The sequence below is a fragment of the Prosopis cineraria genome, unplaced genomic scaffold (assembly GCF_029017545.1).
Source record: "Prosopis cineraria cultivar Desert tree isolate PC_DT_omini unplaced genomic scaffold, ASM2901754v1 PC4, whole genome shotgun sequence".
NCBI lineage: Eukaryota > Viridiplantae > Streptophyta > Magnoliopsida > Fabales > Fabaceae > Prosopis > Prosopis cineraria.
This window is the reverse complement of record NW_026555335.1, coordinates 39,708,234-39,723,930: the sequence shown is the minus strand read 5'-3', so window position 1 is coordinate 39,723,930 and position 15,697 is coordinate 39,708,234. Positions and strand designations below refer to the sequence as shown.

The 15,697-nt window shown below is 32.4% G+C and overlaps 2 protein-coding genes across 2 annotated transcripts; one reads left to right on the top strand and one right to left on the bottom strand.

Moving 5' to 3' along the window:
- The first annotated feature begins 7,506 nt into the window (after positions 1 to 7,506).
- LOC129308683 (28 kDa ribonucleoprotein, chloroplastic-like) lies at positions 7,507 to 10,340 on the top strand. Its single transcript, XM_054949987.1, has 4 exons — positions 7,507 to 8,140; positions 8,242 to 8,343; positions 9,425 to 9,706; positions 9,986 to 10,340. Exons 1-4 carry the CDS (start codon positions 7,607 to 7,609, stop codon positions 10,049 to 10,051), a joined length of 984 nt encoding a protein of 327 aa, XP_054805962.1. The 5' UTR covers positions 7,507 to 7,606; the 3' UTR covers positions 10,052 to 10,340.
- A 1,165-nt stretch (positions 10,341 to 11,505) lies between these two features.
- LOC129308684 (protein-L-isoaspartate O-methyltransferase 1-like) lies at positions 11,506 to 14,340 on the bottom strand. The gene is made up of 4 exons (XM_054949988.1): positions 14,179 to 14,340; positions 12,683 to 12,953; positions 12,301 to 12,465; positions 11,506 to 11,975 (listed from the first exon to the last, which is right to left on the bottom strand). Exons 1-4 carry the CDS (start codon positions 14,182 to 14,184, stop codon positions 11,725 to 11,727), a joined length of 693 nt encoding a protein of 230 aa, XP_054805963.1. The 5' UTR covers positions 14,185 to 14,340; the 3' UTR covers positions 11,506 to 11,724.
- Positions 14,341 to 15,697: the final 1,357 nt, after the last annotated feature.

Here is a 15,697-nt window from a genome sequence, read left to right as displayed (position 1 = left end):
ATTGAACTCCACATATCACATAATCATTAAATTACTTATGCACAATATTATTGATTTTTCAATACTGCTACACTTGCATTTTCAATAATTTCACAAATCTCAATTATAATATTTAAGTCAATAAATCAATCGACACATAAAAATAAAAAGAAAGAATTTTTTCGATTACCTTAAACTTTTGAGAGATCAAAGGTCTTCCTCTCAAATTCATACTTCCAAAGCTTCACAAAACTTGAATGGTGCCAAATATACTTACTCTACATTTAACCACAATATTAATTATCAATGCCTCTTTTTGAATAATTTTCACTATCTAATCAAACACTTCTTCACTCTTAAAATTCAATCTCTTCACATACAAGGGTGCCCATAGGGTTTCTTAACTTCCTCTAACTCTTATTAATTTTATTAAAATCCTAACTAGCCATTAATAGAGCCACATTGCTCTAACCACTTCATTTATGGTGGAATTTCGTGTATTTATTACCTACAACTACCAAGACTCACAACACCATATATGTTAGATTTAAATAGCTCAAACAACTTACATTAAATCTATTTAAGTTAATAGATTTGGATCCATAACCTCTATGAACTAAAAAATTATCTTTCACAATCAAAATCTAACTCCCAACATTAAGAAAATGGAAGAGAAAGAAACATTCAAGTTTAGAAAACTTATCTCTAATGTTTGGAGCTCTAAAACACTCCAAATGCTTCAATTCTTCAAGCCCTAATAGAGTGCTTTCATTTCTCCTTCACTTTTCCTTTGTTTCTCTTTTATTTTCTGTCTATTTTCAAGTCTTATTTTATAGATTTGTCATCATGCGTCGCAATGCCTATCCCCACACGTTGCGGCATGTGGTACAGAGAAAGGTCTTGTTATTCAGATGGCATTGTGCATATGTCGCGACATATAGCACAGAGTCATTTCTCTTTATTTTTCTTACTTTTGCATGCTGGAGTGACCTGACCTCACTCTGGACTCGATCATAAGACTGAAACCACAACTCCAAACACCTGTTAGCTCTCTATAATTACATATCACATTAATTTACATAATTAATATCATTTATTTAGTTAATTAGGGGTTAGATTTTCTCGAAAGTTACAAAGAACAAGTAAACATTTATAAAAATTAGAGCATATTAAATTTTTTAAGAAGTCCCATTAATAGTTTAATAAGTAGTCATTTGTAAAATGAAAAGTAACTATTGAGCTCCTGATAAATATTGACATGAAAAGTGGAAACAAAGTTATATACATATACATATATATATATATATATAAAGATTTACATTATATAATTGAAAAGAATTGTTAGTCTAGTGGCTAACTATCTTTTTAATGACCATGAGGACGTAGGTTCAAACCCTATCTTAGCCATTTTAAAAAATAATCTATCTCCTCGCCAGTTTGGTGACTAGCGTTAGAGCTTTAGTGGCTGGCAATAGTAGGGAGATTTTCCTTTTAAATGAGGGGCAGTTTTGTCTTTTCATACTAAAATTTTATTTTATTTTGGTCCCTTAATCTTGCAGCGTGAATTCAGAATCATTTGGTCATCTTCTATAAATAAAATGCTTTAGAGGTCCTTTACTATGATTTTCCTGAAATAAATCAACACCCTTTTTTAAACAAAAAAATAAAAACAAAAAATGAAGATGGCGAGACAATGGAGTTTAGAATATAGGTCCTAGTTATTAGAAATGAATGGAATGAAATGCATTAAAAATAAAGTTAAAAAATAAGATAATCAAAGGGAATATATAAGCACATTTATAAAGGGAAAGAGTAATTTAGTTCATAGAGTTAGAAATCATGATTTATGAGATTTTTTGGGGGCGTGATAATTACATATATTTGTAATATATATTAATGAGTTTTATCATGCTTACTACGGAGGGAAAGGTAATTTAGATCACTTTTGTCTTGATTTTTTCAATCAATTTTATTTCATTTTTTTCTAATAAGCAAATGAGACTTAAAATTTCAATCCCAACTATATTAGCTATGTTATTCTTAGCAAAGAATGACAGGTAAGGGGAGCAGAGCTAGTGCGGTAGTAGAATTCAAAGAGCATAAAGGCCTCAGTGGAGTTCAATGGGCAGATCTAAGCCTTCATCCTTAGAGAGATAGTGGTGATCAAAGTAAAAGAGAAGAGGCAGAGAGACGATGAATAAGGCAATATTATAAAATAATATTTCTAATGGAAGTGTAGGCAACACAAATTTTAAAATTAATTTTTTAAAACAGAATTTTATTGTAAACTAACAACTCATAGAATAGAAATATAGAACATATTGTTTATGTTTTTTTTTAAGGTATAAAAGTAGGCTCCACCAATAATAGATAATATCTCTCCATAATATTAAGGAGTCATTGATACACATTTTTCAATTAAATTACTATATACACAGGAGCTGCAATTTAAAACTTCAACCACTTTTTTTATGTTTCAATTTAATGTGAGTCATAGACATGACAAATTTTTCTTTTACATTTATTACATGAATAAGGTAATACTATAAAATAATTTGTGTTGAAGTAAAATAAGTTTTTGTTTATGTTTTTGATATATATGAGGTAATAGATATATTATTAATATACAAAAAAGTGGATTATATATTGCACCCCGAAAAACAAGGTAGATTATATATATATAAACATTCTCGTAATTATGTGATTTAAGTTACATTTATAGGATGTTGACAAATTTATTTTTCACTGTACGCCTTCTAAACTTCTCTTATTCATTGTTTTCCTTGCCATGAGTATGCGTATATATATGACTGATAAACAATGTTATAATGAAGATTATGCTATTGCTTTATTTAAAATTATTATTATTAGTTCATATATATATATATATATATAAAATTTCTATTTAATCTTTCCCTTTTTGCTATAATTGTAAATCACGAATACTACTATGGCATAAATTGTAACACATGATTAATTATATTACATGTTTCACATTTTTCAGAGTGATGAACGGGACAACAAATTCTAAAAGAGATTAAGCTAATGTTATTTTTGTAACATCCTGATTTTTTTTAGATAAAAAAAATATTTTTGTAAAATTTAAATTTTTATTAAAAAAATGATAATAATAATAGGAATTTATATTATTTGAGATTATTTAGAAATAATAATATGGTTAGAAATTTAATTATGAATTTAAAATTTAGGTTTAAAAATTATATAAGAAATATTTTATTAAGATATAATTTTAAAATTTAGAATAATAAAAAAAAATATATGTGTGTGAGTAAAAAAAAGAAGAAAGAAAGTAAAAAAAAAAAAGAGGTACTGTGGAAGTCCCACATTGTTTAGATGTGGGAAAGGAGAGGCGCCTCCTCACATATAAAAGGAAGAGGTGCATGCATAAGGAGCGGCAGAAGCAAAATAAAAAATTTTGCAATTTGTGAAAATTGCAGCTAAGGATCCAAAATGTAATTTAGAAAAAATTGCAAATAATGGCTCAAAAGTTTGAATAATTAAATTCAGACCTATATTTTTTTTAATAATATAATTTTGGAACCCACAATCTCATTTTTATATTATTTTTTTCTCTTCCTCTCACGTTGCTCGACGTTTTCTCGCAAGGGAGGATTATTTTCTTTTTCTTCAGGTATGTTTTAACTTTCCTGTTTAGATTAGCATTTAAAAATTTATTTAATTATAAAATTAATTTTATAGTTATTTTCTAAATAATATTAGCTTTCTAGTGATATGATTATTTTGTAGGATAGAGTAAATATTCTGATTAATATTTTTCTATAGGATAGTTAATCTGATGATATGATGGATTAAAAATATAGGTTAAAACTCTTAGGGATATAATAAATATTATAGAATATTTTCTTGAGGTTGAAACTTATGTTTAAGAATTTTTGAGTTAAAATCTAGATTTATATGATTGAATTTATGTCGAATCTGAGATGTAGGGATAAATCTATAATTATTAAATATTTATTTAAGTATAAATAGGTATTTTTAAGGTTATAGAAAGGTGATTTGAGGCTTCAGAATAATTCTAAAATTTTTAATTTATTTTTGGATGAATTTTTAGAATATAGAAGGATGAAATTGTGATACTAGAAGTGATTTGAGGATAAAAAAATATAATTTATTAGGGTACGAGAATTTTATAAAAGAACTTGAGAAGTTAAATGAGGCATAAATCTTAAATTAGTGTTAATATGAATTATAGATCTAAGACTTTCTAACTCTTTAAATTAGAGTTATTTATTTTAATGTAAAATTAATATATAGTATTGTGAAATAATTATGTAGATTATATTGACAAAGATAGTGGTAAAAAAGGAGTTGTGAAGGGGAACTTGTTATTCAAGATACAAGGTAACCATTATTAATGTGTTGTGATGGGTGTGTTTGTGAATGGTTATGTATTGTTTTGTTGTTTGAAAAAATTATGAATTATTGAAAATAAATAATGTTATATACTTGTTTGAAATCATTGCCAAGTGGGTTAAAAATTTATTTTTATTTATCATGATGAGATATTATTGTTCGAATATATTCCTATTTGGATATTTGAATAATGTATAACTTGTCAAGGTATTTTAATATATGGTGTTCATAGGAATTTCTGTTCGGTTAATTATTACCACGTGGTAAGCCCTCATTGGACCCAATGAGTGGCGTGTCGCTTGTTCCAAGTCACCTTTGGCCGGATGATTTGGCATCTGAGCATGGCGAAAGGAGGATATAAGGTGCAGTCATGCAAATTAAATCCTTGTTCGGTTTGTTTGAAAATATTGTTTGGTTAAATATTTTGTATGCCCACTTAGCAATCGCATAATTAGTTACAACCGCATGCATCATTACATATTAATTTTTAATTACTGGGACTTTTAAGTCTCATTCCCCTTGGTTAATATTTTTACAGGAGCGAGTCCGGCCGAGAAAGCACCAGAAGTGTAACTATGGTGTATGAGACATCATCTTTTACGTTGCCTCTTATTTTATATTATACAATGTATCTTGTGCCAACTTAGGACATATCTTCTTTGTGAAGCATGTAAACTCTAATCCTTTTTATTAAAAGTATTATATGACCAAGAGGATTATGTCTGTCCCTCTTGATTTATAATCTGATTTGAATATCATGCCATGAGAATTATGTCTGTCCCTCATGATTTTAATTGCCTTTTTGGATATTTTAAAACTTGTGTTATGTCTTAGATGTATCATGGTAAGAAAATTTTCTACCATAATAATGGTTTTAATAATTTATGAAAAATCAATTTGTAAATTTGAGGGTGTTACATATTGATATCAGAGCAAGAGGTAAACCATTAAGAAATTGTTTATGTTTCTTAGTATGCATAAGTGTCACGTGTTGTAAAATAAAACTGTTACTTAGATTTTAATTTTCATGAGCAACAACCGATAGGTATAAAAATATTTAGGAAAAAATACATATAGGTCTTGTGGGGCTGACTTATTTACAAATAAATATAAAAAAATTTAAAAATCATAAGTAGGTCTCTTAAAACTTGAGTGTAATTTAAAATTTAGATAAAAAGATAATAATGACCCTATTAAACATATACGCATTACACCAGTCAAATAATTTACAACTACTTCATCAATGATTTACAACTATAAATTTAATTTTTTACGACTGTAACTTTAGATATTCAATAATTAAACTAATCGATTTAATTATTGAATATGTAAAGTTATAGTCACAAAAAGTTATAGTTGTAGTTGTAAATTATTGATAAAATAATTATAAATAATTAATGTTAAACTTTGTTAGTAACACATAATTGTTTAACTATTAAATATATGAAGTTACAGTTGTAAAAAATTAAAATTACAAATATAAATTGCTAATAAAGTAGTTGTAAATTAATTATTTGATTGATATAATATATTTTAATGAGGGTATTATTATCTTTGCAGTCTAATTTTAAATTACACTTAAGTCTCAAGAGACCTTGTTGTGGTTTTCAAATTTTGTGAGACTTATTTATAAATAAGTATGCTCCACGGAAGCTATGTGTAATTTTCTCAAATATTTATTGTGAAGCAAATTTTTTCCTTCAATTAATTATATAGGAAAAAAACTTATTTGTAAGCTTATTTTTTAATGTGATTTCGAAGTTTACCTCATATTATTAATTTAAAAAATAAAAGAGCATGAGTATGGAGAACCGGCAATTTCGTCCATAGGACAATACATTTTAACAAAACGCTATTATTTATTATTTAATTTTCACAGGCAAGATATGATTTAAAATAAAATAATTTATTATTTGAATTTGACTTAAACAAAAGATAAAGGTATAAATTTAACCATAAACTATTTTTCAAGGACTACTACACAACTTATACTTTGAGGTTGTATAAAATAAATATTGAATTATTAAAAATGAAGTATCCAATGACCTCTATTAATTACAAGTTGACAAACGTCTATTTTTAATAATGAGGCCCACATTCATCATCTCCTTTTGTCTCACCACTGTTGAAACTTCTCTGAAACCTCTTTTGTCTTCCCCCCAAACAAAAATATCCATAGAGAATCTTGTCTTCTTTGCCTTCATCATCCCATGTGCTAATGTCACGTATCATCTTCATCAACAAGTTTCATGACATCTTCAATCTTCCCCAAGTCGCTGTCATTTAAGGCCAGAGTAGTGGCAAGTCTAGTGTCCTCGAAGATCTTGTCGATCACAATTTCTTTTCCACAGGTAATGATTTTTGCACTAGGAGGCCTTTGGTGTTGCAACTTGTAAAGACTAAGAAGAAGTTTGATAGCACTGAAGAGGAGCATGAGAGTTCCTCCACTTAATTGGTAAGAGATTCTACAATTTCTTTGAGATTTGAAGTGAGATAAAGCATGTGAAAGGTATTGTTTAAAGGTAAAGAAGAAGGAAGAAGAAGAATATACAAATGGTAAGGAAAGTGCGTGAGAGAAGTTAGAGGGTTAGAGAGAGAGAGGGGGGGTTAGGGAGGGAGAAGATGTAAATGGGCCCCACAATACAAAATAAACAGATGTTAGTTGAAAATAAATGGGCAGCGATGGGTGCCCTATTTTTAATAGTTCATAATTTATTTTATATCCTATTATAGTATAAGGTATTTAATGATTTTTTAAAAAATAATTTACAGTTAAATTTATATCCTTACCTTTAAAAATAAATGTCCATTAGTTTGAAATTAACATAGGGTGCTAGGCATTCCGTTATTTCATTTTCATCTTTTAAATATTAAAATATTCTCTTGCATAGCATGGGGAGTAAGTCCAGTTTATGTTAAAAGCCATGAGTGTGATCTTATAAATATGGTTGGAAAGAGGAAACAAAATATTCAAGAGTATTGTTTTGGGTTTAAAAAAAAAAAAAGCAATCTCAGCAAGAATGGATTCGTTGGATAAGCATGTGAGCTATGTCTGTCTAAGAAAGCCCATGATGCGAAAATATCAAAGCCCACGTTCCTCTATGAACTATCTGCCATTTTTTGGGTTTCTGGTTCACTAGCCAGCAGAATCCTTCATTTCCTGCCCCTTATCCTCAACTTTCTTCTTCTAAACCCTCCTCTTCCGCTTCCTCTTGTACTTCAAGATAGAAACATGTCTATCACATCGTCGATACCTTTGTTGAAGACCCTAACAATGGCAGAATCACGCCTTCTCTCGCTGCCATCTTCAATCTCCAACAAAACCAAGCACCCTTTTACCTCCATTCCGTCCAAACCCTTTCAACTTCAGGTTTCTTGCTCCAATTCCTCTCTCTTTTTACCACCTCTGTCCCTTACCCTCACTAGGAAAACCCACAATTTATCTATACTCACATTCGTAGCCCAGACTTCGGACTGGGCTCAACAGGAGGAAGACAACACCGTCACCATAGATGAAGAAGAAAATCAAGACTTGGATGACCCAGAAGCTCGTCTTTCGGATTGGGATGTTGATGGTGAAGGCGCGGCAATTGAGGGTAGCGAGGGCGAAGGAGAGAGTAATGAAGATGATGAATTTTTGAAGGACGGTGATTTCTCAGAACCACCGGAAGATGCAAAACTTTTTATCGGTAATTTGCCTTATGACGTTGACAGCCAGAGATTAGCAATGCTTTTTGAGCAGGCTGGAACGGTGGAAATTGCCGAAGTGGGTAACCTTCCGATAGATAAGCTTCGTCCTTATGGGTCGTGACGGTGCTTGAGGTTTTAGCTTTCGCGTGGGTGTTCATTTGGTTTTTGTGATTGTAGGTTATTTATAATAGGAGCACTGACCAAAGTCGTGGGTTCGGATTTGTAACGATGAGTACAGTTGAGGAAGCAGAGAAAGCTATTGAAAAGTTCAATCGCTACGTAAGTCTTTCATATTCATTTTGTTTGCTTAACACCAAAAAAAAAAAAAAAACTAATTATAGACTTTGACGCTTGTTTATCCGTCATGGGAGAAAGTCTGCGAACTTGTTCTGATAATGACATAACAGTAAACACAAAACTTGTAAGAATTTTCTGATTATAGCAAGGCTAGTCTGAGATTTGATTCAGTTTTATGCTATGATAAAATATTGAGCTAGAAAAAATTTCTCTGGGATTAGAAGGTGGATGGTAAGTGTTACTTGTTAATATGTTCCTGATTCCCTGCAGTACTAGCAAATAATAATAAGGAAATATCAGTACTGTTCTTGTTTTTTAGAATAAACTATGAAGGGAAGGCTGAACATATCCATGAGTCTTGAGATATGTTTCTTTCATGCTGACAACATGAGTCAACTAACTTTCATATGACATCTTTTCATCTTTCCTGACCTGACAGTTCTTATGCATACCTTATAATCCCCATTCGGCTCTGAGAAGAATTAAATTTAAATGTTGATTACAATTATTGTGCTAGTACTGTATGATAAAGGTGGACTTTATGTTATAGAGATGAGAGGGAAAAGCATTTTTGTCTATTCTTTATCTTCTAAAGCAGTTAACCCAACATTTTGAAGGATTGCTTTTCAAGGCTAACTAATCTTGCAACAGGATGTAGATGTTATCCTCGTCTTTTGTCATTGTGCTAGTGATGTTTTGCCTTACATGGTAAAACTTTTCGAGATTTGTATATTGTGAAGGAGTAAGTGTTCAAACTGAGACTCAGAATTGGTGTTTTGTGTTTAATGACATTTGAATAGCTTTCTACTTTGGCATCTAATTACACACTGAAATTGGGACTCCATAACTCATTCAACTATATTTATTGTTGATCTTGGGCTTGTATATATTCATAACGGAGCTAGTGTCACACCCTGTCCCTACTCCAAAAGGTTAAGATGTGTCTTACAATTTATTTTTGTCTAGAAGTGCATACTGCTAAGATTGCCTTTGATCTTGAACTACCTTTTTCTTTTGTCATTTTTTCTGGAATTCTTTGATGCTTATTGTCTTCATTTAACAGGATCTCGATGGAAGACTGTTGACTGTTAACAAGGCTGCTCCCAGAGGAACACAGCCAGAACGCCCACTGCGATCCTTTGAACCATATTTCAGAGTCTACGTAGGCAACTTGCCATGGGATGTCGATAATGGTCGCCTGGAGCAGATTTTCAGTGAACATGGTAAGGTTGTCAATGCTCGGATAGTCTATGACAGAGAGACTGGTCGCTCTCGTGGTTTTGGCTTTGTCACTATGTCCAGTGAGACAGAAATGAATGATGCCATTGCTGCTCTTGATGGTCAGGTATCACATTACCGCTTTATTGCTTGATCGAATTTGCCTGCATTGGTAATCTAAATGTGTTTTGTGCTGCATCCAGAAGGCAGCACTTTTTGTGTGTGTGTGTGTGTGTGTGTGTGTGTGTTTTTTTTTTTTTTGTGGAGTTGAACCGTTGTATCACTGCATGGGATTTAGATTTTTGGAGGATCTGACCACGTGTGTGTTGTACAAGGCTGCTTACCTTGTGCTTAGGTTTTATTAATGGGTTTATTATGTGATATGATGTTGGTTCTGCTATTGCAGAGTTTGGACGGGAGGGCAATTAGAGTAAATGTTGCTGAGGAAAGGCCAAGGAGAGGTGGCTTTTGATTGGTGATTAAATACTCCCAAAATAAAGCTGTTATTTGGTTTTTCCCCCGTAGCTGAGGATAATATAGTGCCAATTTTCTTCCCTGAATATTCCATTTTGCTTTGTCTATTGTCTTTTTTTCTTCTTTTTAAATTTATCACTGCTGCCAGTTTGAGATTAGATTTACATGTCACTGCTATGAATTTGATGCGCTGATGAACATGATTAAAGGTATGATTTCGGATTCCAGCGATACTAAAGCACTGTTTTTGTTGCTATTTATTGATGGAAATATGATAATTCATGCAACTGTAGCTGAAACTTTGGTCACATGTTGAAGGTCACTGAGTATTGACCATAAGGATTGATTTGATTTGAATTTTTGAAAGAAAATATATTTTCATAATTTTGAAGTGTTATGAAATTAAACTACTGTAATTAGGAGATTTATTAAGTAAATTTAATCCCAAAAGCTTGGGCATTCCCTTCCATCTCACAGCAAAACAAACAGTAATAAACAATTTGCTTCAATAAAGTGTGGAGTGTGGACTGCCATAGCGGCTTTGAGAAGTTTAGCATTTGTTTTTTACCTATTTATATATACATTTTTAATTAGTGGAGAAAACTCATGTTAGTGTAGACTTAACTTGGCCGCCAATTATTGGCAATCAAGATGGGCCAACAAAAGCTTGGATTTGGAATTATTGGGTGATTTAAATCTACTCATTTCAATTATTGTTTTGCATATCAAGGTAATAATTGTTCGATTTAATTAGTTACATGAGGAGTGTTTTGATTAGAAGGGTCGATTTGTATTTTTGAGAGACTATTTCTTGATAATTCTTACGAATTGTAAATACTGTGGTTGGAACATTTATTGGGTAAGTAAATTTGAGGAAGGATGACAATTATGTCTTAGAACATTGAATTAATGATGATTCAGTTTTTGAGAGGTTTTTAAAAAAGTAAGTTTGAAGTATCAATTCAAATAATTATAAATTTAAAAATTTTAATTGTAAATAAATATTTAAGTATTAAATATTATTCTTAAATTTTTTAAAAAATATATTTTTTTGTAACCATTGAAATTGATATTTATAATTTATTTCAAAAAAATTTTATTGAAGATCTAACCGCTATTAATTTAATCTCTCGAGAATTAATTATCATTCTTCCTAATCCCAAAAGCTTGGGCATCCCGTTCCATCTCAGAACAAACATTAGTAACCAATTTGTTCCAATGAGGTGTGGAGTGTGGATGATGCTGTCCGGAATTCACTGCCTTCGGTGCTTTTTCTTAATCCAGGAAAAAGGTGCGGCGACATGCCACAATTTGTGATGCGTCAGATCCCATGAAAGGCCAAAATTATTTGACCGCACAAGCTACAGACAATCGAGCCACTGTAAGCAGTCCGAATATAAAATTGTAGTTGGAAAGAAACTTCTGTCAGTTTCTTTCTTCTTGGGCACTGAATATTCACTACTATTATGTTATTGAGAGGAAATAAAACTGTACAGAAGGCGGTCTGTATGTCATATTATGACGACAACATGTGATGTCTACAAACTATTTATGAGTGGAAGGTGCACATCAACTTACGCAACTTCTTACAGCAACTCGGACATCCAACCATATGAAACAGAAATATTTGTATTAGGCAGCCTTCTTTTAACTTGGGATTTTGCCCCCAGATCAGTGGCCTCGCAGTTGAGCATCTCGACTTGTGAGAGGCACATAACGAACAGAAGTCTCACTCCTGACACTGATAGAACCATCAGATTTTTTGTCAATCACCTTTAAATCCTGAAATATGTTCCCCACAGGAATCACCAGTCTACCTCCAGGCTTCAACTGATCTATGAGTGGTTGGGGGATTTCTCGTGCTGCTGCTCCAACATGTATGGCATCGTACGGAGCATGCTCTGGCCAACCTTCCCTTCCATCTGGCACACAGCAGTCACTCAAGAAATTACACACGCCCCATATAGCAGACACCACAAATGAAGTAAAGATCGCAGAATATGGATATTATCACCACATGGCAGAGGCCAACTGGACAGTTTAGTTGACTAATCACTTCAAACAAATCCTAAATCAAAATCATCTGGGTATTTATATTTTCCTTTTGTTTGATGTAAGGCCTTGATACAATTAAAATTAATCAAACACATTAAGTCTAATGTCATGGCTAGCTAGATCAGAAGAAAGAGAGTTTTCTGGATTTTGGTGGTGCTAAAGTTTAAACAGCAGCAACTCTAGAAAACATACCACCAACATGCACCGAGAGGGAACCATCTTTCAACAGTGGAGCTGCAGCACTTTTCTGAATGTTCTCCAATGAAGAAGAAACTAATTCGGGAATATGCTCCACACCGACAGCACGACCTTGGGGTCCAACCATCAAAGCAAAGCATGCCGTAAGATAGCCGGTTCCTGTAAAAAATTGACAGTATGAATATGGTGAATCTTGATGAAAAAGAAAAAGAAAAATCTGAAAAATACTGACAAGCAAAATCATTTAAATATCTTTTGTACTTATGACTCATATCGGCATAAAGATTTTCATTCCCTCTCAAGCAAGCAACCTGCGTTGCTATATAAGATATTTTATTCAAGATATGATAGAAGAGATAAAGATCATGAAATATACCAGAGCCAACATCCAGAGCATGCATCCCGGGCTGCAACTTCTGCTCCAGCAACTCCAGACACATGGCATGCATATGAGGTGCAGATATAGTGGCATTGTAGCCTATTGCCATGGGACTGTCAACATAAGGTGGAGTCCCATCGGGCACAAACAAAGCTCTGTCTACAGTCTCCATAACCTCAGCTACCTTTTTTGATGACACAACTCCATAGCGTTGCAAATTCTCCACCATTGCTTTGTTCCTGTTGATGCTATTCCCAGACCAGAATTGCTGCAATTTCAGCGGAAAATAATTTAAATGATTTTTTTTCCTTCCAAATAATGATAAGAGAGAGCAACGTCATGGAGCATAAACAATTATTAATGCAGATCTGTGTTCTCTTTTTTTCTCTTTCCTTTCTCTCCCTGGGTGGTGAACCCAGAGAGATGAAAGGCTAAAATTATGATCTGAGGAAAGGTAAAAACTATAAAAAGCAATCAAGTCTCGGCACCAGCATTAATTACTTCCTAATAGAACATTAATCTATGACCATCAATTCAGATACCTTGTTGAGTTGCTCAACCTCTTCATGAGAGAAGACAAAGGGTCTAGTAAATTCATACAAGGATATTGGACATGCATCATGTTGGTAATCATTAGAGAGAGTGCAATAAGTCCCCCCATAAGTTAGCAGCACAAAAGTGTATGTCCACACCACTTGATAAAATTGACCCTGACATTCATTTATTAGAAATTCCAAATAAAAGGTATATTACATACAACTCATATCAAGGGCCTATCATCTATATCAACTCACAAAAGACACAACCACTAAAATAACCGGAGTCAATAGTTAAAGATCATTTTCAGTTCACATTGAGTCAGTGAAAGGCAGTTCTAGGTTGGAACATAGCCATTATCCCAGCATATTACCAGGATGAGGGTCCGAAAATTTAAAAAAAAAAAGAAGAAGAACTATGAGCTAAAATCTCAAATTACTCACCAGATCACAATACGTTGAAGGTTCAATTGAGAGAGATGCATCAATACATGGCCTATCTAATTTATACGTTTACTTGAACTTCATTGGTTCACCTATGTTCTATAGTTTCCACCTCCATTCAATCAATTGAAATAATTCAGGATAACATAAAAATCGAAGCTTGACGGACCAAACCACTTTGCAAACGAAGACTTGAAATCCGTAACCTTCCAATAGGTGAAAAAAAACCTCCAGCTCCATATATAAATTAACGATCCAATAATTTCCACGAAATAGCTTAATTAAACCTTAAAAAACTATACGTGGATCAATACGAAGGAAACGGCTTCATGAAAGTTGATAAAAAACGAAAGCTAAAACTACGCAAGTAGGAAAAAGAACCAAGCGACAACTATCAACGGTTGAACCAGAAATATAAACAATTTCGAGAGGGCAAAAATCTTGTGGATCGTCTCAGTAGATTTCAATGCAATAATCAATTGAAAACGCTAATGAGAGAGAAAAATAAGGTACCTGCATCCTCGATGACCGTGAGTTACCCGTGAGGAAAGTAGAGCTGGTAACAATGGCGGATTGAACTAAGAGAGAGCGTGAGCGCGAACGTCGGTGGGAGAATGTTGAAGTGACGAGATGCTTCAGAGGGCGTGCAGACGCAAAGGCTGGGGATAATAGTGGCATTTCTATTGTTCTCGCTGTTTCTCACAGTTACAATATTCCATACACGTGTGAAAGGATCTACCTTTATCATAATATGGGCTTTTTGGGTCCAAAACATGTTATATGGGCTTATTTGGTCCAATATGTGCATTTGGGCTCCGAGCATAGCATTTTTGGGATTGATCTACAAGATTATTTTGGGAAAATCATAGTAAAGGACCTCTGGAGCATCTTATTTATAGAGAATGACCAAATAATTCTAAATTCATGCTGCAGGACCAATGGACTAAAATATAATTAATTTTTAATGTCAAAAGACAAAACTATCTCGTATTTTTTTAAAAAAAAAACTCCTCAAAGTCACGACTGCCGAAGTTCCATCGCAAGTGGCCGGACCTCTCGCTGGAGCTTAGGCACTAGTCATAAGACCGACGAGGGAGGAAAATTAATTTTTTTTAATGTGCCTTGGGGATTTGAGTCCACATCCTCTTGGCCACTAAAAGGATAGTTAGCCACTCAATTATATAATGCGAATCTTCATATATATATATATATATATATATAAAACTTTGCTTCTACTTTCCATGCCAATATTTTTTAGGAACTCAAGGTTACTTGTCATTTTATAAATGACTACTTGTTAAACTATTAATAAAACTTGTTTATAATATGCACTAGTTTTTATAAATGTTTTTTTTATTACTAAGAATGACAAGTCCCCATTAATAATTTTATAAATAACCATTTGTAAAATGACAAGTCACCTTACTAGCTTTAAAAATTTCTTTTGATAATTTGATAAGTAAATTTTATTAAAATAATAAGTTCATATAAGCTTTTAACATACCAATATGAACTTGTTAAGAGAATAATGCAAATTTATATATATATATATATATATATATTATGAAGAATGCAATTTAACTGAAAATTAATTACATTTTGATTCCTTGGTCCTGCAATGTGAATTCAAAATCATTTGATCATTCTCTGTAAATAAGATGCTTCATAGGCCCTTCATTGTGATTTTCTCTTTTATTTTTTAGGATTAGGAATCAGCTCAATTATAACTTATAGGGTAAAGGTGCATTTTTGTCCCTAATATTTTTTTCCAGGGAGCACCTAATATCCTAATATTTTTCATGTAGTACTTTCGCACCTTAAGTAATTAATTCAGAGCATCCACTACCTTAACTTTAACTCCTCACACTTGGACTGTTAGAATTGCTTAGTTAGACTACATTTTGATCGAGAATACTAAGTTGGACTAAACTCTTCCTCTCTCTCTCTCTACATTGTACAGTCAACTGGTCAAAAAATTTCTTCCTAAAGTTAATCTCCTTTCTCTCTCACCAACCTCCTCTCCTCTCTCTCC

Bases quoted from the DNA above. Each gene is read 5' to 3' on its own strand.
- LOC129308683 (XM_054949987.1), top strand. From the start codon at position 7,607: ATGTCTATCACATCGTCGATACCTTTGTTGAAGACCCTAACAATGGCA. The intron at 8,141-8,241 runs GTGGGTAACCTT...TTGTGATTGTAG, and splicing joins GAACGGTGGAAATTGCCGAA to GTTATTTATAATAGGAGCAC. The intron at 9,707-9,985 runs GTATCACATTAC...CTGCTATTGCAG, and splicing joins TTGCTGCTCTTGATGGTCAG to AGTTTGGACGGGAGGGCAAT.
- LOC129308684 (XM_054949988.1), bottom strand. The intron at 12,466-12,682 runs GTATATTTCATG...AATTTTTTACAG, and splicing joins TGCTCTGGATGTTGGCTCTG to GAACCGGCTATCTTACGGCA. The intron at 11,976-12,300 runs GTATGTTTTCTA...GCTGTGTGCCAG, and splicing joins CCTCTCGGTGCATGTTGGTG to ATGGAAGGGAAGGTTGGCCA.